The sequence below is a fragment of the Nycticebus coucang genome, chromosome 13 (assembly GCF_027406575.1).
Source record: "Nycticebus coucang isolate mNycCou1 chromosome 13, mNycCou1.pri, whole genome shotgun sequence".
Lineage (NCBI taxonomy): Eukaryota > Metazoa > Chordata > Mammalia > Primates > Lorisidae > Nycticebus > Nycticebus coucang.
Window position 1 is genome coordinate 62,617,242 of NC_069792.1, and position 27,295 is coordinate 62,644,536.

Below are 27,295 nucleotides of genomic sequence, written 5' to 3' on the forward strand. Positions count from 1 at the left end.
CCAGAATTTCACAAAATTAATAATAGACACAAAACCACAGATCCAGGAAGTTCAAAGAATACTAAGCAGGATAAATACCAAACAATTTACACCTAGGCATAGCATATTGAAAACGCGAAAAATCAAAGACAAAAAGAAAATCTTGAAAGAAGCCAGAGGGTAGAGGTGGAACAATTTACCCACAGAGGAATAAAGATGAGAATTTGAGAATTACATCCTGACATTGCTCTTCAAAAACCATTCAAGCAAGAAGAGTTGAAGTAAATATTTAAAGTGTTGAAAGAACAAAATCACTCACCTAAAATTCTATCTCTTGTGCAATTATCTTTCAAAAGCAAAGGAGAAATAAAGACTTTATGTACTCAGCCCTACTATGAAGCTAAATTATAGCTTTCACATGAAGGCTATAACCCAACTATAGCACAAGACTATGGGGAAAGGGCCAAGGAAGGGGAAGGGAGCGAGGAGGTCAGGGTGGAGGGAGGATAATGGGTGGGGCCTCACCTACGGTGCATCTTAGAATGGGTACAGGCAAAACTTACTAAAGGCAGAATACAAATGTCTACATACAGTAACTAAGAAAATGCCATGAAGGCTACGTTGAACAGTTTGATGAGAATATTTCAGAATGTTTATTGCAGCCCTATTCATAATTGCTAAGTCATGAAAAAAGCCCAAGTGCCCATCGATCCACGAATGGATTAATAAATTGTGGTATATGTACACCATGGAATATTATGCAGCCTTAAAGAAACCCAGTTACAACCTAAGAATAGGGGGAAGGGGGAAAGCGGGGGGTGGGCACTCATATGTATCATATATATATGATATATATATATATATATATTCATATACTCATATATATCACTCATACTACCCATGAAGTGCTATAATGTTCTTTGAAAGTAGACTTTTCTTAGTTGTAAATGTATATTGCAAACTCTAGGGCAATCAATAAGAAAAATTTAAAAAGAAGTATACATGATATGCTAAAGACAGGATAGAACATGGAGTTACATAAAATGCTCAATTAAAACCACAGAAGCCAAAACAAGAATGGAAGACAAAAGAAAGGACAGGGCAATGAATGTTAAGTGGTTAACAAACTTCATGGCTGCCTTAGGGTCTGGGGAACCAGGGGAGCACAGGGACCTACAGGGTTCCAGTGATTTAAAAGAAAAGCATCCAAAAACCACTGCTTTAGAAGAAAGATAATCTCTTTCCCCATTTAAAATGTCTAACTCTTTTAAAGAATTTGGAATGGCAGTTTCTACTTTGAAATTACTTTCTGGGACTGTATAAGACTGGAAGTCCAATTCTTCCAATGTGGTGATCTGGGTCAAGCTCCGTAGTAGGCCCATAAATGATTCTGCAAGGTCATTTCTTCTCCTTTGTCTTCGGGAAAGAACAGGAGGGTGCATGTCTGGGTCCTTTATGCCACAAGTACAGCTTCAGTTAATATGAATGCTTTTACCTTCTGAGGCTCTTTTCTCACTATCCTAACAGTTTATCTCAAAGAGTGGCTTGTGGAAGACCATCATCAGAACCACTTGGAGTGTCTGTTAAAGAGGAAGATTCCTGGGTCCTGGCCAAGGTCTACTGAATCAGACTCTCAGGGAATGGGTCAGGAACCTGCCTTGCTAGCCAATGTCACAAGTGAGTCTTAAGCACAAAAGTCTCAGAACCATTGCTTGAATATACAGTTCTTTTAGAGTTGGGGATGGGATGGGGAAGCCTCCTTCCTCCTTTTAGGTTTTGGGTCAATTTATTGATAAAAATATTTGTCCTCTAATCACTTGATGAATACATTTGTTAGCTAAATATAGTAAATGCTCAACGAATATTTGTTGAATGACCACTTGAGAGGCATAGTATTATTCTTCCCTAAGGACTGTAATAAGCAAAGAATTTTTATTCTTCTAAGCTATTATTTTATTCCAAATATGTTTAAAACATTTTTTATAGGTTTGTGTGTCATGTATATAGGATAACTGTAATTTTGGAACTATAAGAGTAAGACAAGCCAAACTTTATTTAGATGCTAAGTTTACTCTAATACAGACCATCAAAAAAAAAAATCACTTGAGCTTCTTGTGTCAATTAAATGCAGTTTAAACAATTCCTGCAAAATAAAAATAAATGGATGAAAATATAAGCAGATAGAAAATATAAAGCCCAAACATCACCAACAAAAACGTACATAGAGTTATCATTAGGATGAAAAAGTGAATGGCTGTGTCAGCACACGCCCAGTGTTAGGGACACTAAGAGGCAGGCCTGAGGGCTGGAGGAACCAGCTTTTCAGGGTGCAGAGCCAGGGAAGACCAGAAGAGAAAGGAATGAGAGGCTAGGAACATCAAGGCCCATTCACCAACCCTCCCAAGAACCAGAAAACTAAGGATGTTGAGAAACCTAAAAGCTAATCTGCAAAGCAAAAGATAAGAGAAAGAAGACTCTTGGGTTTGTCAAGTTTTGGGTCACAGGGTTCCACATGCACTTCTAGACTACTTCGTAAGGCCTGCTACACTCTAACATTAGTATCCAATCAAAACTGTATAATCACATCAGTATTTGTACAGAAGGGCTTTGGCTCAATTTTGAGTGTTTTTTTATATTTTCAGTTTCTTCCTATACTCCCAAGACAAGAAAACTTGGGAAAATATCTTACATATATGTTCTCTGTGGAAGAGAAGAATAGATATTAGCTAAATAGAAGCAATACGTGATCTCTCTTCAGAGGCCTTACTTCTCAGAAACTGTTTCCAGAAGGGAGGCGAGGCTCTCCTACCCACGGACTTGTTAGTGGGCCTGCATGCGTGTACGTGAGTGTAGTTTACATGCGTGCATGTACATGTGTGTGTGTGTTAGAGAGATGAGGGTGGGACTGACCAGCTCTTAGACTATGACCTACCTGGTACTTAGCAGCAGTAGGATGAAAACACTGCCATGAATGTTGTCACTCTGGAACAGAGAAGTTTTAGTTATATCTCAGTCTTTCCTCCTCAGCCAAAGAGAGAAGCAAGAGTCAGAGAGAGGCAGGACATACAAATACACACACACCCAAAGATGGAGTCAGAGAGAGGCAGACACACAAATACACACACACACACAAAAAGACAGAGTCAGAGAGAGGCAGACACACAAATACACACACACACAAAGACAGAGTCAGAGAGAGGCAGACACACAAATACTCAAACACACACACAAAGACGGAGTCAGAGAGAGGCATGACACACAAATACACAAACACACACACAAAGACAGAGTCAGAGAGAGGCAGACACACAAATACACAAACACACACACAAAGACGGAGTCAGAGAGAGGCAGACACACAAATACACAAACACACACACAAAGACGGAGTCAGAGAGAGGCAGACACACAAATACTCAAACACACACACAAAGACGGAGTCAGAGAGAGGCAGACACACAAATACTCAAACACACACACAAAGACGGAGTCAGAGAGAGGCAGACACACAAATAATCAAACACACACACAAAGACGGAGTAAGAGAGAGGCAGACACACAAATACTCAAACACACACACAAAGACGGAGTCAGAGAGAGGCAGACACACAAATACTCAAAAACACACACAAAGACGGAGTCAGAGAGAGGCAGACACACAAATACACAAACACACACACACAAAGAGGGAGTCAGAGAGAGGCAGACACACAAATACACAAACACACACACACAAAGAGGGAGTCAGAGAGAGGCAGACACACAAATACTCAAACACACACACAAAGACGGAGTCAGAGAGAGGCAGACACACAAATACTCAAACACACACACAAAGACGGAATCAGAGAGAGGCAGACACACAATTACTCAAACACAACACGAAGACGGAGTCAGAGAGAGGCAGACACACAAATACACACACACACAAAGATGGAGTCAGAGAGAGGCAGACACACAAATACACACACACACAAAGACGGAGTCAGAGAGAGGCAGACACACAAATACTCAAACACACACACAAAGGCGGAGTCAGAGAGAGGCAGACACACAAATACTCAAACACACACACAAAGACGGAGTCAGAGAGAGGCAGACACACAAAGACTCAAACACACACACAAGGACGGAGTCAGAGAGAGGCAGACACACAAATACACAAACACACACACAAAGACGGAGTCAGAGAGAGGCAGACACACAAATACACAAACACACACACAAAGACGGTGTCAGAGAGAGGCAGACACACAAATACTCAAACACACACACAAAGACGGAGTCAGAGAGAGGCAGACACACAAATACTCAAACACACACACAAAGACAGAGTCAGAGAGAGGCAGACACACAAATACACAAACACACACACAAAGACGGAGTCAGAGAGAGGCAGACACACAAATACACACACACACAAAGACGGAGTCAGAGAGAGGCAGACACACAAATACTCAAACACACACACAAAGACGGAGTCAGAGAGAGGCAGACACACAAATACACACACACACAAAGACGGAGTCAGAGAGAGGCAGACACACAAATACTCAAACACACACACAAAGACGGAGTCAGAGAGAGGCAGACACACAAAGACTCAAACACACACACAAAGACGGAGTCAGAGAGAGGCAGACACACAAATACACAAACACACACACACAAAGAGGGAGTCAGAGAGAGGCAGACACACAAATACACAAACACACACACACAAAGAGGGAGTCAGAGAGAGGCAGACACACAAATACTCAAACACACACACAAAGACGGAGTCAGAGAGAGGCAGACACACAAATACTCAAACACACACACAAAGACGGAATCAGAGAGAGGCAGACACACAATTACTCAAACACAACACGAAGACGGAGTCAGAGAGAGGCAGACACACAAATACACACACACACAAAGACGGAGTCAGAGAGAGGCAGACACACAAATACACACACACACAAAGACGGAGTCAGAGAGAGGCAGACACACAAATACTCAAACACACACACAAAGGCGGAGTCAGAGAGAGGCAGACACACAAATACTCAAACACACACACAAAGACGGAGTCAGAGAGAGGCAGACACACAAAGACTCAAACACACACACAAGGACGGAGTCAGAGAGAGGCAGACACACAAATACACAAACACACACACAAAGACGGAGTCAGAGAGAGGCAGACACACAAATACACAAACACACACACAAAGACGGTGTCAGAGAGAGGCAGACACACAAATACTCAAACACACACACGAAGACGGAGTCAGAGAGAGGCAGACACACAAATACTCAAACACACACACGAAGACGGAGTCAGAGAGAGGCAGACACACAAATACTCAAACACACACACGAAGACGGAGTCAGAGAGAGGCAGACACACAAATACTCAAACACACACACGAAGACGGAGTCAGAGAGAGGCAGACACACAAATACACAAACACACACAAGGACGGAGTCAGAGAGAGGCAGACACACAAATACACAAACACACACACAAAGATGGAGTCAGAGAGAGGCAGACACACAAATACACAAACACACACACAAAGACGGAGTCAGAGAGAGGCAGACACACAAATACACACACACACAAAGACGGAGTCAGAGAGAGGCAGACACACAAATACTCAAACACACACACAAAGACGGAGTCAGAGAGAGGCAGACACACAAATACTCAAACACACACACAAAGACGGAGTCAGAGAGAGGCAGACACACAAATACTCAAACACACACACAAAGACGGAGTCAGAGAGAGGCAGACACACAAATACACAAACACACACACAAAGACGGTGTCAGAGAGAGGCAGACACACAAATGCACACACACACAAAGACGGAGTCAGAGAGAGGCAGACACACAAATACTCAAACACACACACAAAGACGGAGTCAGAGAGAGGCAGACACACAAATACTCAAACACACACACAAAGGCGGAATCAGAGAGAGGCAGACACACAAATACTCAAACACACACACAAGGCGGAGTCAGAGAGAGGCAGACGCACAAAGACTCAAACACACACACAAAGACGGAGTCAGAGAGAGGCAGACACACAAATACACAAAGACGGAGTCAGAGAGAGGCAGACACACAAATACACAAACACACACACGAAGACGGAGTCAGAGAGAGGCAGACACACAAATACTCAAACACACACACGAAGACGGAGTCAGAGAGAGGCAGACACACAAATACTCAAACACACACACGAAGACGGAGTCAGAGAGAGGCAGACACACAAATACTCAAACACACACACGAAGACGGAGTCAGAGAGAGGCAGACACACAAATACACAAACACACACAAAGACGGAGTCAGAGAGAGGCAGACACACAAAGACTCAAACACACACACAAAGACGGAGTCAGAGAGAGGCAGACACACAAGTACACAAAGACGGAGTCAGAGAGAGGCAGACACACAAATACACAAACACACACACGAAGACGGAGTCAGAGAGAGGCAGACACACAAATACACAAACACACACACGAGGACGGAGTCAGAGAGAGGCAGACACACAAATACTCAAACACACACACGAAGACGGAGTCAGAGAGAGGCAGACACACAAATACTCAAACACACACACGAAGACGGAGTCAGAGAGAGGCAGACACACAAATACTCAAACACACACACGAAGACGGAGTCAGAGAGAGGCAGACACACAAATACACAAACACACACAAAGACGGAGTCAGAGAGAGGCAGACACACAAATACACAAACACACACACACAAAGAGGGAGTCAGAGAGAGGCAGACACACAAATACTCAAACACACACACAAGGACGGAGTCAGAGAGAGGCAGACACACAAATACTCAAACACACACACAAAGACGGAGTCAGAGAGAGGCAGACACACAAATACACACACACACAAAGACGGAGTCAGAGAGAGGCAGACACACAAATACACAAACACACACACAAAGATGGAGTCAGAGAGAGGCAGACACACAAATACACACACACACAAAGACGGAGTCAGAGAGAGGCAGACACACAAATACTCAAACACACACACGAAGACGGAGTCAGAGAGAGGCAGACACACAAATACTCAAACACGCACACGAAGACGGAGTCAGAGAGAGGCAGACACACAAATACTCAAACACACACACGAAGACGGAGTCAGACAGAGGCAGACACACAAATACTCAAACACACACACGAAGACGGAGTCAGAGAGAGGCAGACACACATACTCAAACACACACACGAAGACGGAGTCAGAGAGAGGCAGACGCACAAATACTCAAACACACACACGAAGACGGAGTCAGAGAGAGGCAGACACACAAATACACAAACACACACAAAGACGGAGTCAGAGAGAGGCAGACACACAAATACACAAACACACACACACAAAGAGGGAGTCAGAGAGAGGCAGACACACAAATACTCAAACACACACACAAAGACGGAGTCAGAGAGAGGCAGACACACAAATACTCAAACACACACACAAAGACGGAGTCAGAGAGAGGCAGACACACAAATACTCAAACACACACACAAAGACGGAATCAGAGAGAGGCAGACACACAAATACTCAAACACACACACAAAGACGGAGTCAGAGAGAGGCAGACACACAAATACTCAAACACACACACAAAGACGGAGTCAGAGAGAGGCAGACACACAAATACACAAACACACACACAAAGATGGAGTCAGAGAGAGGCAGACACACAAATACACACACACACAAAGACGGAGTCAGAGAGAGGCAGACACACAAATACTCAAACACACACACAAAGACGGAGTCAGAGAGAGGCAGACACACAAATACACAAACACACACACGAAGACGGAGTCAGAGAGAGGCAGACACACAAATACTCAAACACACACACGAAGACGGAGTCAGAGAGAGGCAGACACACAAATACACAAACACACACAAAGACGGAGTCAGAGAGAGGCAGACACACAAATACACAAACACACACACACAAAGAGGGAGTCAGAGAGAGGCAGACACACAAATACTCAAACACACACACAAAGACGGAGTCAGAGAGAGGCAGACACACAAATACTCAAACACACACACAAAGACGGAGTCAGAGAGAGGCAGACACACAAATACTCAAACACACACACAAGGACGGAATCAGAGAGAGGCAGACACACAAATACTCAAACACACACACAAAGACGGAGTCAGAGAGAGGCAGACACACAAATACTCAAACACACACACAAAGACGGAGTCAGAGAGAGGCAGACACACAAATACACAAACACACACACAAAGACGGGGTCAGAGAGAGGCAGACACACAAATACACACACACACACAAAGACGGCGTCAGAGAGAGGCAGACACACAAATACTCAAACACACACACAAAGACGGAGTCAGAGAGAGGCAGACACACAAATACTCAAACACACACACAAAGACGGAGTCAGAGAGAGGCAGACACACAAATACTCAAACACACACACAAAGACGGAGTCAGAGAGAGGCAGACACACAAATACTCAAACACACACACAAAGACGGAGTCAGAGAGAGGCAGACACACAAATACTCAAACACACACACAAAGACGGAGTCAGAGAGAGGCAGACACACAAATACACAAACACACACACAAAGACGGAGTCAGAGAGAGGCAGACACACAAATACACACACACACAAAGACGGAGTCAGAGAGAGGCAGACACACAAATACTCAAACACACACACAAAGACGGAGTCAGAGAGAGGCAGACACACAAATACACACACACACAAAGACGGAGTCAGAGAGAGGCAGACACACAAATACTCAAACACACACACAAAGACGGAGTCAGAGAGAGGCAGACACACAAATACTCAAACACACACACAAAGACGGAGTCAGAGAGAGGCAGACACACAAATACTCAAACACACACACAAAGGCGGAGTCAGAGAGAGGCAGACACACAAATACTCAAACACACACACAAAGGCGGAGTCAGAGAGAGGCAGACACACAAATACTCAAACACACACACAAGGACGGAGTCAGAGAGAGGCAGACACACAAAGACTCAAACACACACACAAGGACGGAGTCAGAGAGAGGCAGACACACAAATACACAAACACACACACAAAGACGGTGTCAGAGAGAGGCAGACACTCAAATACTCAAACACACACACAAAGACGGAGTCAGAGAGAGGCAGACACACAAATACTCAAACACACACACAAAGACGGAGTCAGAGAGAGGCAGACACACAAATACTCAAACACACACACAAAGACGGAGTCAGAGAGAGGCAGACACACAAATACACAAACACACACACAAAGACGGAGTCAGAGAGAGGCAGACACACAAATACACACACACACAAAGACGGAGTCAGAGAGAGGCAGACACACAAATACTCAAACACACACACAAAGACAGAGTCAGAGAGAGGCAGACACACAAATACACACACACACAAAGACGGAGTCAGAGAGAGGCAGACACACAAATACTCAAACACACACACAAAGACGGAGTCAGAGAGAGGCAGACACACAAATACTCAAACACACACACAAAGGCGGAGTCAGAGAGAGGCAGACACACAAATACTCAAACACACACACAAAGGCGGAGTCAGAGAGAGGCAGACACACAAATACTCAAACACACACACAAAGGCGGAGTCAGAGAGAGGCAGACACACAAATACTCAAACACACACACAAAGACGGAGTCAGAGAGAGGCAGACACACAAATACTCAAACACACACACAAAGACGGAGTCAGAGAGAGGCAGACACACAAATACTCAAACACACACACAAAGACGGAGTCAGAGAGAGGCAGACACACAAATACACAAACACACACACAAAGACGGAGTCAGAGAGAGGCAGACACACAAATACACACACACAAAGACGGAGTCAGAGAGAGGCAGACACACAAATACTCAAACACACACACAAAGACGGAGTCAGAGAGAGGCAGACACACAAATACTCAAACACACACACAAAGACGGAGTCAGAGAGAGGCAGACACACAAATACTCAAACACACACACAAAGACGGAGTCAGAGAGAGGCAGACACACAAATACTCAAACACACACACAAAGACGGAGTCAGAGAGAGGCAGACACACAAATACACAAACACACACACAAAGACGGAGTCAGAGAGAGGCAGACACACAAATACACGCACACACAAAGACGGAGTCAGAGAGAGGCAGACACACAAATACTCAAACACACACACAAAGACGGAGTCAGAGAGAGGCAGACACACAAATACTCAAACACACACACAAAGACGGAGTCAGAGAGAGGCAGACACACAAATACTCAAACACACACACAAAGACGGAGTCAGAGAGAGGCAGACACACAAATACTCAAACACACATACAAAGGCGGAGTCAGAGAGAGGCAGACACACAAAGACTCAAACACACACACAAGGACGGAGTCAGAGAGAGGCAGACACACAAAGACTCAAACACACACACAAAGACGGAGTCAGAGAGAGGCAGACACACAAATACACAAACACACACACAAAGACGGAGTCAGAGAGAGGCAGGCACAAATACACAAACACACACAAAGAGGGAGTCAGAGAGAGGCAGACACACAAATACACAAACACACACACAAAGACGGAGTCAGAGAGAGGCAGGCACAAATACACAAACACACACAAAGACGGAGTCAGAGAAAGGCAGACACACAAATACACAAACACACACACAAAGACGGAGTCAGAGAGAGGCAGACACACAAATACACAAACACACACACAAAGACGAGTCAGAGAGAGGCAGACACACAAATACACAAACACACACCCAAAGACGGAGTCAGAGAGAGGCAGACACACAAATACACAAACACGCACACAAAGACGGAGTCAGAGAGAGGCAGGCACAAATACACAAACACACACAAAGACGGAGTCAGAGAGAGGCAGACACACAAATACACAAACCCACACACACAAAGACGGAGTCAGAGAGAAGCAGACACACAAATACACACACACACACACAAAGACGGAGTCTGAAAGAGGCAGACACACAAATACTCAAACACACACACGAAGACGGAGTCAGAGAGAGACAGACACACAAATACACACACACACACACGAAGACGGAGTCAGAGAGAGGCAGACATACAAATACTCAAACACACCAGATGGAGTCAGAGAGAGGCAGACACACAAATACACACACACACACACACGGAGAAGTTCTCCTGATTTGGAGGTCAGGACAGCGTGGGTGAGTCAGTCCTCATCGCTTCCTCCCTGTACACTCCAGAAGGCCTGGTGAGAAGTCCGACTCCAACAAGAACGAATGAACTGAAGACAGACCATCCCTGGACACTCACTCTAGCTGAGGATAGACAGATTCTTTTTCAAAGACATGGTTGAAGGAGTACGCTTAGAATTTGTGGGAGATGCTGCACCTGCTCAAAAATAAGAGCAATAAGAAAACAGTGAAGTAATCATCCGCGAAGTCCTCTAAAATTAATCGGTGAGAGAAGATAACAAAGTAAGCCTATAAGCAAAAATTACCTGTAAACAGCCTTTTTTCCAGTTCTTCTTGGACTTTAAGAAGAATTCTCTCCTGTTCCAAGGCTTCTATGTACTTTGAGTAGCACCAGGTTGGCTAGAAAAATAATGTTCCCAAAGTTAATTCTGGAAATTTGTGTGTCAAGAAATAAATTGAAGATAAGATGGTTTCTATCAGCCTCTTCATTTAAACTTTTTATTAAAGTACAACACATATAAAGGAAAGTGCACATATCATAAGTTTATGATGATGATGAATTTTCACAAATGAACTTACCCATGTAACCCTTTAACTGGGTATTAAAATTACTAACAATCTACCTTAGGCCATTTTTATGAGAATATTTATGAGGAAAGTATTCTTTTCTATAGCCTTGAAAAAAGTTTTAAATTTCCTGGCTTGGAGGGACGTGAGTGGGTTTGTGAGGGTGGTCATAAGCTATTTCTCACTGAATCAAAGTCAAGAACAATTCCAATTACAATTCCTCAATGTGTAAAATCTCTCTGACACAAATGCATGTATGGTCAGCTGTCTGCATCTGCAGCTTCCATATCTGTAGAGTCCTTCAACCATGAATCAAAAACAGTGAAAAAAAAAACACCTGATAATACAATAATAAAAATAATACAAATTTAAAAAAAGAACAGTAACAACTATTTATGGAGCATTTACAATGTGTTAGGTATTATAAGTAATCTAGAGATAATTCAAGGCCTACTGGAGGATGTGTATAGGTTATATGCAAATACTCTGCCACTTTGTATCAGGGATAAGCATGCTTGGATTTTGGTATCCAAAGGGATTCCTAGAACCAATCCCCAGTGTATCTGAAGAGAAGACTCTACAAGACATCCACATTTTTTTTTTTTTTTTGTAGAGACAGAGCCTCACTGTACCGCCCTTGGGTAGAGTGCCGTGGCGTCACACGGCTCTAACTCTTGGGCTTAGGCGATTCTCGTGCTTCAGCCTCCCGAGCAGCTGGGACTATAGGCACCCGCCACAATGCCCGGCTATTTTTTGGTTGCAGTTTGGCCAGGGCTGGGTTTGAACCCGCCACCCTTGGTATATGGGGCCGGCACCCTGCTCACTGAGCCACAGGCGCCACCCAACATCCACATTTGTAAAATGGCAGTGTATTATTATTTTACAAATTACCAAAGTAATTTAACATGTGCACTTTAAACAGCCTAATAATAATAATAATCTATATTTATAAAATGTCTCAAGTTTCCAAAAGCTTCTTAGTTTCTTACAAAAGTCTTGAGATAAATGACAGGATATCATCATTATCATTATCAGCCCTTTGTCTCCTTCCTTCCTTCCTTTTTTTTTTTCGAAACAGAGTCTCACTTTGTTGCCCTCAGTAGAGTGCCATGGCATCATCATAGCTCACAGCAACCTCTAACTCTTGGGCTAAAGTGATTCTCTTGCCTCAGTCTCCCAAGTATCTGGGACTACAGGCGCCCACCACAACACCCAGCTATTTTTGGAGACGGGGTTTCACTCTTGCTCAGGCTGGTCTTGAACTCCTGAGCTCAAGCAATCCACCCACCTCAGCCTCCCAGTGTGCTAGGATTACAGGTGTGAGCCACCATGCCCCACCCCTTTATCTTTTTCTAACAGATAAGGAAACAGTCTCAAAGGAAATTATGTGGTTATTTTCAGGCTTCAAAGTAATACTGACTTGTGACAGAGCAAGAACTACCCTGTTTCCCCGAAAATAAGACATCCTCTGAAAATAAGACCTACTCACAGGAAAGATAAGACATCCCCTGAAAATAAGACCTAGCGCATCTTTGGGAGCACACCTTAATATAAGACACTGTCTTATTTTTGGGGAAACAGGGTAGAAAGTTGATATTTCTAATTCTATCCTTTCCCCCTTATTTTTCCACTTTGTTTTAGAAATTTAATGTTAGTCATCTGATAACGAATGTTATAAATGAATAGGTATTATTTACTGGGCATCATACCCTTTTAGATATCTCTTTACACAAAATTTTTGTATATGGTTCCACAAAATTGGGTATTTCTCTTCTCTCAATAATAGTTTCATAGTCTCAGCTGGGTAACTGAATTTATATGTATGTCATTCTTAAACACCAAAAAGATTGTTTCTTGATTTAACATTATACTAAGATGCAAATGCTTTTAATACAAGTCATCAAAAATAGATGTAAATTAAACTCATGAAATTTCAGAGAAGTGATAGTAATGTGCTAGCTATAAATGTAAATGTAAACACAGAAGATGTAAATGTACTAGTTGCTGGTCACTGTGGTCAATTTTACGATCAACTCAAATAATTTAAATAATTGGGACTAAGCTTTCAACATTCATTTTTTAGCCCGTGAATATAATAACCTATATATATCCTATCTTATTTTCTTTATTAAACTCTGCCTTCTTGGGAACATTTACACACTGTTGGTGGGATTACAAGCTAATACAATCTTTCTGGAAAGAAGTATGGAGAATTTTCAAAGAGCTAAAGTAGTCCTTCCATTTGATACTGCAATCCCATCATGAGGCATCTACCCGGAAGAAAAAAAAATCATTTTGCCATAAGGACATTTACACTAGAATGTTTATCACAGTTCAATTCACAATCTCCAAGATGTGGAAACAACCCAAGTACCCATCAATTCACAAATGGATAAATTATGGTATGTGTATACCATGGAATACTATTCAGCCATAAAAAGATGGAGGCTTTACATCTTTTGTATTTACCTGGATGGATTTGGAGACTATCCTCATAAGTAAAGTATCACAAGAATAGAAAAGCAAGTATGGATGGAGCTGAAACATATTCTTCTTAGCAAAGTATCTCAGGAATGGAAGAAAAAGTATCCTATGTACTCAGCTCTGCTATGAAGCTAAATTATAGCTTTCACATGAAGGCTATAACCCAACTATAGCAGAAGACTCTGGGGAAAGGGCTAAGGAAGGGGAAGGGAGGCGGGAGGTTTTGGTGGAGGGAGAGTATTGGGTGGGGCCACATCTATGGTGCATCTTAGAATGGGTACAGGCGAAACTTACTAAATGCAGAATACAAATGCCTACATACAGTAACTAAGAAAATGCCATGAAGGCTATGAACAGTTTGATGAGAATATTTCAGATTGTATATGAAACCTGCACATTTTCCCCCTGATTGCACTAATGTACACAGCTACGATTTAACAATAAAAAAAAAAGGAAAGAAAAGCAAGTATCCAAAGTACTCAATACTAACATGAAACCAGTAGAAGAACAACAACTACACTCCCATACAAGAGAAAAATAACAACAACTTTCAAGTAGAGACGGGGGCTTTGGTGTGCTTCACCTAACAAGTACAATGTAGGGGTAAACAGCTCACCTCCTGGGTGAAGGGCTCAACTATGACTTGGACTTTACCTAAGGAATGCCAACAATGTAACCTAATCATTTGTACCCTTACATCAGTCTGAAATTCAAAAACAAAACTATGGGGAAAGGAAGAACAGAGAGAGGGAAGGAGGAGGAGAGGTGGGGTCTTGGTGTGTGCCACACCTTTTGGGGGCACGACACAATTGTAAAGGGACTTTACCTTTAAATGCAATCAGTGTAATCTGGTTTCTTGTACCCTCTTCAATGAATCCCCAATAATAATAATTAAAAAAACCTCCATATTCTTTTTCAATAAGTTGGTCATTTTAAGTTCTGTGTATCAAAAAGTTATTTTCCGTAGACAATCAAGGATTATCTAACATTTTAATGTTCTCTGAAGGCTCAAGGAGATTCCCTTCCAATGTCTCTTAGCTTTACAATTTTAGCCTTATTTTCAAACAAAAACATCTCTAGTACTGCCTAGTGACTGTGTTACCACATTCCACCACCCAGTGCTCTCACGAGAGAGAGAGTCCACCGCACCCCACCCGCTTACCTGCCGGCCGTAGGCTTGTAGGCCTAGGAAGGACTCACTGACTGCTGCAGGTGTCTTGACAGCAGATGCTGAAGCATTTGCATATTGTTTGAGTGCATCCTGTAATTATATCAAATTAAATTATTACAAAAGGGATAATGCTATGTTAATGAAAACTCACAATTAAGGAGTCATAATATCATGTGACACAGTGTTACCTGGTGAGTGCCACAGTGAGGTTTCATCAAGTCAATATTCCTAATGTGACAGAATCTCATGTTTTAATCTTTAATTTGATAAAAATATAAAAATACTTAAAAGAGAGAAATTATTAATTTGAATGCAAAAATCACTTCCAAACTCTAGAATCCAAGAAAAACCTCTCTATATATTTTTATGAACATCCATCCATATTTCTCTCTAGGGAAAAATGCACAGATCTATGATTTTATTATATAAATTATACAAATCAAATTTAATGATATGTGCTTTTAAAACCTCCTTTGTCGTGCAAAATATTTGTGAAGATGTTTCTATGAGGATAAGTACAGAACTGGAATGTAAGCTGGGTCTTCATATTATTTACCACTGTATGTCCACTTATAGAATAGTGTTTGCTACACAGTGTGCACTCATGCATAAAATGATGAAATGAATAAATTATATTACTATTTTCAATGGGTGAGTGGACTTACCAAAGATTTGTTGAATGATAAAACGAATAACATATATCATCATTTTCAATAGGCAATAGTCTTGTAAAGGGATGCACCATAGATAATTTATTCAATGCCTCTTATCAGATATTTAAGTCATTTTCAACTTTTTACTCTTATAAGTGATAATGTGTACATATCTTTTTGTACATTTTTATGATTGATTCTCTCCCTTAGGGTAAATGTCTAGAAGTGTATTTGCTGATCAAAAAGAACAAACATTGAGGAGGCGGAGCAAGATGGCGGCCGAGGAACAGCTTCCTTGCATCTGGGCACTGTGAGTCTGGGGAGATAGGACTCCAGGCATCTCTGGCTGGTGGGATCTGCCTATCATCACCCCTGCGAGGATACAGGGAGTCAGCAAGAGACTTCTGGACCCCAAGAGGAGGACTAAAACAGTGGAAAAACAGCAAGTGGTCGCGTGTGTTCAATCTGTTTAAACCCACTCGCAACTTCCATGGGCACGAGAACTTAAAGAGCAAGAGGAAGTGAAAGGAAAATTAGGGCAAGGAAACAGATAAAAGAAATCACTCATGAGGAAGAATCAGCAGAAAACTCCAGGCAACATGAAGAACCAGTCCAGAACAACCCCGCCAAGGGACCATGAGGTAGCTACTGCAGAGGATTCCACCTATACAGAAATGTTAGGAATGACAGAAAGGGAATTTAGAATACACATGTTGAAAACAATGAAAGAAATGATGGAAATAATGAAGGAAACTGCTAATAAAGTGGAAAATAACAAAAAGGAAATCCAAAACCAGAATCAAATAAGAGATGAACGATATGAAGAATATAAAAAGGACATGCAGAGCTGAAGGAACTGAAACAGTCAATGAGGGAACTTAAAGATGCAATGGAAAGTACCAGCAACAGGTTAGACCATGCAGAAGAAAGCATTTCAGAGGTAGAAGACAAAGTTCTTGAGATAACTCAGATAGTAAAAGAGGCAGAAAAGAAGAGAGAGAAAGCAGAACGTTCACTGTCAGAGTTATGGGACTTTATGAAGCGTTCCAACATACGAGTTATAGGAATCCCAGAAGGGGAAGAAGAATGCCCCAGAGGAATGGAAGCCATACTAGAGAATATTATAAAAGAAAATTTTCCAAATATCACCAAAGATTCTGACACACTGCTTTCAGAGGGATATCGGACCCCAGGTCACCTCAACTCTAACCGAGCTTCTCCAAGACACATTGTGATGAACCTGTCCAAAGTCAAGACAAAAGAAAAGATTCTGCAAGCTGCCAGGAGTAAGCGCCAGTTGACCTACAGGGGCAAATCCATCAGAGTGACCGCAGACTTCTCTAATGAAACTTTCCAAGCATGAAGACAATGGTCATCTACCTTTAATCTACTTAAACAGAACAATTTACAGCCCAGAATTCTGTACCCTGCTAAGCTAAGCTTAAAAATTGATGGAGAAATCAAATCATTTCCGGATATACAAACACTGAGGAAATTCGCCACAACAAGACCAGCTCTACAAGAAATACTTCAACCTGTTCTGCACACTGACCATCACAATGGATCAGCAGCAAAGTAAGAACTCAGAAATTAAAGGACAGAACCTAACCTCCACATTGATGCAAAAGATGAAACTAAGCAATGGACTCTCACCAAATAAGACGAATAGAATACTACCACACTTATCAATTATCTCAATAAATGTTAATGGCTTGAATTCCCCACTGAAGAGACATAGATTGGTTGACTGGATTAAAAAACACAAGCCACCCATTTGCTGTCTGCAAGAAACACACCTGGCTTCAAAAGACAAATTAAAACTCTCAGTCAAGGGTTGGAAGACAATTTTTCAGGCAAATGGAATTCAGAAGAAAAGAGGAGTTGCAATCTTATTTTCAGATACATGTGGATTTAAAGGAACTAAAGTCAAAAAAGACAAAGATGATCACTTTATATTGGTCAAGGGGAAAATACAGCAAGAAGACGTTTCAATTCTAAATATTTATGCACCCAATTTAAATGCTCCCAGGTTCTTGAAACAGACCTTACTCAGTCTGAGCAATATGATATCTGATAATACCATAATAACAGAGGACTTTAACACTCCTCTTACAGAGCTGGACAGATCCTCTAAACAGAAATTAAACAAAGATATAAGAGATTTAAATGAGACCCTAGAACAACTATGCTTGATAGACGCATATAGAACACTCCACCCCAAAGATAAAGAATATACATTCTTCTCATCACCCCATGGAACATTCTCCAAAATTGATCATATCCTGGGACACAAAACAAATATCAACAGAATAAAAAGAATTGAAATTTTACCTTGTATCTTTTCAGACCATAAGGCACTAAAGGTGGAACTCAACTCTAACAAAAATGCTCGACCCTACCCAAAGGCATGGAAACTAAACAATCTTCTGTTGAATAACAGATGGGTGAAGGAAGAAATAAAACAGGAAATCATTAACTTCCTTGAGCATAACAACAATGAAGACACAAGCTACCAAAACCTGTGGGATACTCAAAAGCAGTTTTGAGAGGAAAATTCATCGCTTTAGATGCCTACATTCGAAAAACAGAAAGAGACCACATCAACAATCTCACAAGAGATCTTATGGAATTGGAAAAAGAAGAACAATCTAAGCCTAAACTCAGTAGAAGAAAAGAAATATCCAAAATCAAATCAGAGATCAATGAAATTGAAAACAAAAGATTCATTCAGAAAATTAATGAAACAAGGAGTTGGTTTTTTGAAAAAATAAATAAAATAGATAAACCATTGGCCAGACTAGCGAGGAATAGAAAAGTAAAATCTCTAGTAACCTCAATCAGAAACGATAAAGGGGAAATAACAACTGATCCCACAGAGATACAAGAGATCATCTCTGAATACTACCAGAAACTCTATGCCCAGAAATTTGACAATGTGAAGGAAATGGATCAATATTTGGAATCACATCCTCTCCCTAGACTTAGCCAGGAAGAAACAGACCTCCTGAACAGACCAATTTCAAGCACTGAGATCAAAGAAACAATAAAAAAGCTTCCAACTAAAAAATGCCCTGGTCCAGATGGCTTCACTCCAGAATTCTATCAAACCTTCAAGGAAGAGCTTATTCCTGTACTACAGAAATTATTCCAAAAAACTGAGGAAAGGAATCTTCCCCAACACATTCTATGAAGCAAACATCACCCTGATACCAAAACCAGGAAAAGACCCAAACAAAAAGGAGAATTTCAGACCAATCCCACTCATGAATATAGATGGAAAAATTCTCAACAAAATCCTAGCCAACAGATTACAGCTTATCATCAAAAAAGTCATTCATCATGATCAAGTAGGCTTCATCCCAGGGATGCAGGGCTGGTTTAACATACGCAAGTTCATAAACGTTATCCACCATATTAACAGAGGCAAAAATAAAGATCACATGATCCTCTCAATAGATGCAGAAAAAGCATTTGATAAAATCCAGCATCCTTTTCTAATTAGAACACTGAAGAGTATAGGCATAGGTGGCACATTTCTAAAACTGATTGAAGCTATCTATGACAAACCCACAGCCAATATTTTACTGAATGGAATAAAACTGAAAGCTTTTCCTCTTAGAACTGGAACCAGACAAGGTTGTCCTCTGTCGCCTTTACTATTCAACATAGTGCTGGAAGTTCTAGCCAATACAATTAGGCAAGACAAGGAAATAAAGGGAATCCAAATGGGAGCAGAGGAGGTCAAACTCTCCCTCTTTGCTGATGACATGATCTTATACTTAGAGAACCCCAAAGACTCAACCACAAGACTCCTAGAAGTCATCAAAAAATACAGTAATGTTTCAGGATATAAAATCAATGTCCACAAGTCAGTAGCCTTTGTATACACCAATAACAGTCAAGATGAGAAGCTAATTAAGGATACAACTCCCTTCACCATAGTTTCAAAGAAAATGAAATACCGAGGAATATACCTAACGAAGGAAGTGAAGGACCTCTATAAAGAAAACTATGAAATCCTCAGAAAGGAAATAGCAGAGGATATTAACAAATGGAAGAACATACCATGCTCATGGATGGGAAGAATCAACATTGTTAAAATGTCTATACTTCCCAAAGCAATCTACCTATTCAATGCCATTCCTATTAAAGTACCTACATCGTACTTTCAAGATTTGGAAAAAATGATTCTGCGTTTTGTATGGAACCAGAAAAAAACCCCGTATAGCTAAGGCAGTTCTTAGTAACAAAAATAAAGCTGGGGGCATCAACATACCAGATTTTAGTCTGTACTACAAAGCCATAGTGGTCAAGACAGCATGGTACTGGCACAAAAACAGAGACATAGACACTTGGAATCGAATTGAACACCAAGAAATGAAACTAACATCTTACAACCACCTAATCTTCGATAAACCAAACAAGAACTTACCTTGGGGGAAAGACTCCCTATTCAATAAATGGTGTTGGGAGAACTGGATGTCTACATGTAAAAGACTGAAACTGGACCCACACCTTTCCCCACTCACAAAAATTGATTCAAGATGGATAAAGGACTTAAACTTAAGGCATGAAACAATAAAAATCCTCCAAGAAAGCATAGGAAAAACACTGGAAGATATTGGCCTGGGGGAAGTTCATGAAGAAGACTGCCATGGCAATTGCAACAACAACAAAAATAAACAAATGGGACTTCATTAAACTGAAAAGCTTCTGTACAGCTAAGGAGACAATAACCAAAGCAAAGAGACAACCCACACAATGGGAAAGGATATTTGCATATTTTCAATCAGACAAAAGCTTGATAACCAGAATCTATAGAGAACTCAAATTAATCCACATGAAAAAAGCCAACAATCCCATATATCAATGGGCAAGAGACATGAATAGAACTTTCTCTAAAGATGACAGACGAAGGGCTAACAAACACCTGAAAAAATGTTCATCATCTCTATATGTCAGAGAAATGCAAATCAAAACATCCCTGAGATATCATCTAACCCCAGTGAGAATGGCCCACATCACAAAATCTCAAAACTGCAGATGCTGGCGTGGATGTGGAGAGAAGGGAACACTTTTACACTGCTGGTGGGACTGCAAACTAGTACAACCTTTCTGGAAGGAAGTATGGAGAAACCTCAAAGCACTCAACCTAGACCTTCCATTCGATCCTACAATCCCATTACTGGGCATCTACCCAGAAGGAAAAAAATCCTTTTATCATAAGGACACTTGTACTAGACTGTTTATTGCAGCTCAATTTACAATCGCCAAAATGTGGAAACAGCCTAAATGCCCACCAACCCAGGAATGGATTAACAAGCTGTGGTATATGTATACCATGGAATACTATTCAGCCATTAAAAAAAATGGAGACTTTACATCCTTCGTATTAACCTGGATGGAAGTGGAAGACATTATTCTTAGTAAAGCATCACAAGAATGGAGAAGCATGAATCCTATGTACTCAATCTTGATATGAGGACAATTAATGACAATTAAGGTTATGGGGGGTGGGAAGCAGAAAGAGGGATGGAGGGAGGGGGGTGGGGCCTTAGTGTGTGTCACACTTTATGGGGCAAGACATGATTGCAAGAGGGACTTTGCCTAACAATTGCAATCAGTGTAACTGGCTTATTGTACCCTCAATGAATCCCCAACAATAAAAAAAAAAAGGAAATTAAACAAAGATATAAGAGATTTGAATGAGACCCTACAACAACTGTGCTTGCTAGATGCATATAGAACACTCCACCCAAAAGATAAACAATATACATTCTTCTCATCACCCCATGGAACATTCTCCAAAATTGATCATATCCTGGGACACAAAACAAATATCAACAGAATAAAAAGAATTGAAATTTTACCTTGTATCTTCTCAGACCATAAGGCACTAAAGGTGGAACTCAACTCGAACAAAAATGCTCGACCCCACCCAAAGGCATGGAAATTAAACAATCTTCTGTAGAATAACAGATGGGTGCAGGAAGAAATAAAACAGGAAATCATTAACTTCCTTGAGCATAATAACAATGAAGACACAAGCTACCAAAACCTGTGGGATACTGCAAAAGCAGTTTTGAGAGGAAAATTCATCGCTTTACATGCCTACATTCGAAAAACAGAAAGAGAGTGCGTCAACAATCTCACAAGAGATCTTATGGAATTGGAAAAAGAAGAACAATTAAGCCTAAACTCAGTAGAAGAAAATCTCCAAAATCAAATCAGAGATCAATGAAATTGAAAACAAAAGAATCATTCAGAAAATTAATAAAACAAGGAGTTGGTTTTTTGAAAAAATACATAAAATAGATAAAGCATTGGCCAGACTAACGAGAAATAGAAAAGTAAAATCTCTAGTAACCTCAATCAGAAACGATAAAGGGGAAATAACTGATCCCACAGATATACAAGAGATCATCTCTGAATACTACCAGAAACTCTATGCCCAGAAATTTGACAATGTGAAGGAAATGGATAAATATTTGGAATCACCCCCTCTCCCTAGACTCAGCCAGGAAGAAATAGAGCTCCTGAACAGACCAATTTCAAGCACTGAGATCAAAGAAACAATAAAAAATCTTCCAACCAAAAAATGCCCTGGTCCAGATGGCTTCACTCCAGAATTCTATCAAACCTTCAAGGAAGAGCTTATTCCTGTACTGCAGAAATTATTCCAAAAAATTGAGGAAGAAGGAATCTTCCCCAACACATTCTATGAAGCAAACATCACCCTGATACCAAAACCAGGAAAAGACCCAAACAAAAAGGAGAATTTCAGACCAATCTCACTCATGAATATAGATGCAAAAATTCTCAACAAAATCCTAGCCAATAGATTACAGCTTATCATCAAAAAAGTCATTCATAATGATCAAGTAGGCTTCATCCCAGGGATGCAAGGCTGGTTTAACATATGCAAGTCCATAAACGTTATCTACCATATTAACAGAGGCAAAAATAAAGATCACATGGTCTTCTCAATAGATGCAGAAAAAGCATTTGATAAAATCCAGCATCCTTTTCTAATTAGAACACTGAAGAGTATAGGCATAGGTGGCACATTTCTAAAACTGATTGAAGCTATCTATGACAAACCCATAGCCAGTATTTTACTGAATGGAGTAAAACTGAAAGCTTTTCCTCTTAGAAGTGGAACCAGACAAGGTTGTCCTCTATCACCTTTAGTATTCAACACGGTGGTGGAAGTTTTAGCCAATACAATTAGGCAAGACAAGGAAATAAAGGGAATCCAAATGGGAGCAGAGGAGGTCAAACTCTCCCTCTTTGCTGACGACATGGTCTTATACTTAGAGAACCCCAAAGACTCAACCACAAGACTCCTAGATGTCATCAAAAAATACAGTAATGTTTCAGGATATAAAATCAATGTCCAGAAGTCAGTAGGCTTTGTATACACCAATAACAGTCAAGATGAGAAGCTAATTAAGGACACAACTCCCTTCACCATAGTGTCAAAGAAAATGAATATACCTAACGAAGGAGGTGAAGGACCTCTATAAAGAAAACTATGAAATCCTCAGAAAGGAAATAGCAGAGGATATTAACAAATGGAAGAACATACCATGCTCATGGATGGCAAGAATCAACATTGTTAAAATGTCTATACTTCCCAAAGCAATCTACCTATTCAATGCCATTCCTATCAAAATACCAACATCATACTTTCAAGATTTGGAAAAAATGATTCTGCGTTTTGTATGGAACTGGAAAAAACCCCATATAGCTAAGGCAGTTCTTAGTAATAAAAATGAAGCTGGGAGCATCAGCATACCAGATTTTAGTCTGTACTACAAAGCCATAGTGGTCAAGACAGCATGGTACTGGCACAAGAACAGAGACATAGACACTTGGAATCAAATTGAAAACCAAGAAATGAAACTAACATCTTACAACCACCTAATCTTCGATAAACCAAACAAGAACATACCTTGGGGGAAAGACTCCCTATTCAATAAATGGTGTTGGGAGAACTGGATGTCTACATGTAAAAGACTGAAACTGGACCCACACCTTTCCCCACTCACAAAAATTGATTCAAGATGGATAAAGGACTTAAACTTAAGGCATGAAACAATAAAAATCCTCCAAGAAAGCATAGGAAAAACACTAGAAGATATTGGCCTGGGGAAAGACTTCATGAAGAAGACTGCCATGGCAATTGCAACAACAACAAAAATAAACAAATGGGACTTCATTAAACTGAAAAGCTTCTGTACAGCTAAGGAGACAATAACCAAAGCAAAGAGACAACCTACACAATGGGAAAGGATATTTGCATATTTTCAATCAGACAAAAGCTTGATAACCAGGATCTATAGAGAACTCAAATTAATCCACATGAAAAAAGCCAACAATCCCTTATATCAATGGGCAAGAGACATGAATAGAACTGTCTCTAAAGAGGACAGACAAATGGCTAACAAACACATGAAAAAATGTTCATCATCTCTATATATTAGAGAAATGCAAATCAAAACAACCCTGAGATATCATCTAACCCCAGTGAGAATGGCCCACATCACAAAATCTCAAAACTGCAGATGCTGGCGTGGATGTGGAGAGAAGGGAACACTTTTACACTGCTGGTGGGACTGCAAACTAGTACAACCTTTCCGGAAGGAAGTATGGAGAAACCTCAAAGCACTCAAGCTAGACCTCCCATTTGATCCTGCAATCCCATTACTGGGCATCTACCCAGAAGAAAGAAAATCCTTTTATCATAAGGACACTTGTACTAGACTATTTATTGCAGCTCAATTTACAATCGCCAAAATGTGGAAACAACCTAAATGCCCACCAACCCAGGAATGGATTAACAGGCTGTGGTATATGTATATCATGGAATACTATTCAGCCATTAAAAAAAATGGAGACTTTACATCCTTCGTATTAACCTGGATGGAAGTGGAAGACATTATTCTTAGTAAAGCATCACAAGAACGGAGAAGCATGAATCCTATGTACTCAATTTTGATATGAGGACAATTAATGACAATTAAGGTTATGGGGGGGAAGCAGAAAGAGAGACGGAGGGAGGGGAGGTGGGGCCTTGGTGTGTGTCACACTTTATGGGGGCAAGACATGATTGCAAGAGGGACTTTACCTAACAATTGCAATCAGTGTAACCTGGCTTATTGTACCCTCATTGAATCCCCAACAATAATAAAAAAAAAGAACAAACATTATAAGCAATATATGTTGTCAAACTACCCTTAATAAAGAAAGCACCATTTTACATTTTCACCAATAACGTGTGAGCCAGTGTACCTTTTTGTCAGACTCTGAAACAGCACTGGGCATTGACAATATTTCTTCTTTTTCAGCATCATTTTACTCATTTGTATTTCTTTTGTGAATTGACTGTTAATGTTCTTTGTCCAATTTTCTGTTAAGAGTATTTGTCCTTTTTTCTGATACATTTTTATAACTTACATCACACACACTGTTTCCCAATTTGCCTTTTAACCTGGAATATGTTTGCCATTTAAAAGTTTAAATTTTTTATTTTATCACAATGATCTTCATTAATGAATTTGTCACTAATAAATAAACACTGTACAACTCAATTTCACAATCAATGTATCATTGTATAATTTTAACATTGAGAATGCTGCCTCTCATACATAATTTGTTCATTCATTCATTCCCTGATTCATTCAATAAACTGTGACTAATAATTGAGTGCATGTTAGACACACGTATAAGTGCTTCTGAAACATGGATGAATAAGGCAGATACTATTTTTGAGGATCATAGTCCCCACCAAGATGATAGATGCAAAAACTTAATCACAGGACAATATATAGCATGCTCCAGGAGAGGGAAAACATTACCGAGTGGATGCAAACTGCTTGCAGTGCCAAGGAGAGTCAAGGGAGTTCTCAGGACAGAAGAGGCGACATTAAAGAAGTTTGAGGAATTCAAAAATAAGTCTGAAAACCTCTGACTAAAGGCTAAATAAAAAGCCACTAAAACCTGTATTCAGTAACTTCTCTGTTCACAAATCCTCAGCACAAATTCTTCTACAATTCACACGTATTACATACCTTTAAAGGTCTGATTAAACCCAAATGAGCCTTGTCTCACCTTCCCAAGTCGTTCATCATCTATGGAGGCCAACTTCTTTCTCTGCTTAGTATAATCTTGTCTTCTCTCCAAAACACTCATGATTTTTTCATCAGTTAAGTTCTTCCTAAACTCACAAAACTGAGGCCAGAATTTAAACAAAACCCCAAAAATTGTCATCTGTATAAAAAACAAAGTATGTCTCAGGTTACAATTTTACACAAATGTCCCAATTTAAACTCTAATTCACCATAATAATGGATTAACTATTCAATCTTTAAATCACACCATATTTCCTCCAACTTACTGTCTCCAGACATCTTGGTATGGTTTAGCTCAGCACATGCTTATCATCAGCGGTTTTTATTACCAATAAGAAGTCTTTCTTTAAAAAAAACCGTACACTGAATACACTTAAAAGTCACTTTATTCTTTATGTTTCCCTAACCAATTGATTGTATTAATAAAGAGTCCATTAGGTCTTTTAAAATAAGAAATTTATGTTTTCTTTTAAAATATATACTAGTTGATCTGCCACACACTCTGCTGTTTTATGCAAGTATTCCAAGTATTCAGTTCATCATGGGAAACTCCCCCCCACTCCCTTATTCTTTCTTTTAGAGAAAGGAAATACCATTTTGCCTCTGGAAAAGCTCTTAAACAAAGCTGCAGATCTAAGAATAAATCTTGAGTAAGCTTTAAACGATATAATCTCTCTTTTATGTGAGAGCAAAAAAAGGAACATTTAAAAAGCAGAATGGTATCCTAGACAAATGCTTTCTATGAGGACACTTTACATTAAGTGATTAATTGTGATATTTATAGAGATAAGAATAGTTGCTCTAATTCTCATGCCAACTTTTTCCATTAGTTCCAGAAGCATACATTACTTCCAAGAAGGTAAGACTTGCCACATCAGATCAAGTCCAACATCTTATTGCAAGGAATAGCCTTTACCTAATGACCTGGAGAAAAATGAACCAATCCATTAAGCTCCAAGCTAACTCTTAAGGGAAAAGAGGAATCTTTTAAAAGTAAATGCTGCGGTGAT

At 40.3% G+C, this 27,295-nt stretch overlaps 1 protein-coding gene across 2 annotated transcripts in view; it reads right to left on the reverse strand.

Moving 5' to 3' along the window:
- Positions 1 to 2,014: 2,014 nt before the first annotated feature.
- RGS22 (regulator of G protein signaling 22) overlaps positions 2,015 to 27,295 on the reverse strand; it is a 203,240-nt gene continuing 177,959 nt past the window's right edge. For both annotated transcript variants that reach the window (XM_053559391.1, XM_053559392.1), the window contains 6 exons: positions 26,266 to 26,424; positions 15,491 to 15,589; positions 11,583 to 11,676; positions 11,396 to 11,473; positions 2,912 to 2,961; positions 2,015 to 2,122 (listed from right to left, as the gene is read on the reverse strand). In XM_053559391.1, coding sequence (XP_053415366.1) covers positions 11,397 to 11,473; positions 11,583 to 11,676; positions 15,491 to 15,589; positions 26,266 to 26,424 — 429 coding nt within the window. In that variant the 3' untranslated portion in view covers positions 2,015 to 2,122; positions 2,912 to 2,961; position 11,396. The remainder of the gene's footprint in view (positions 2,123 to 2,911; positions 2,962 to 11,395; positions 11,474 to 11,582; positions 11,677 to 15,490; positions 15,590 to 26,265; positions 26,425 to 27,295) is intronic.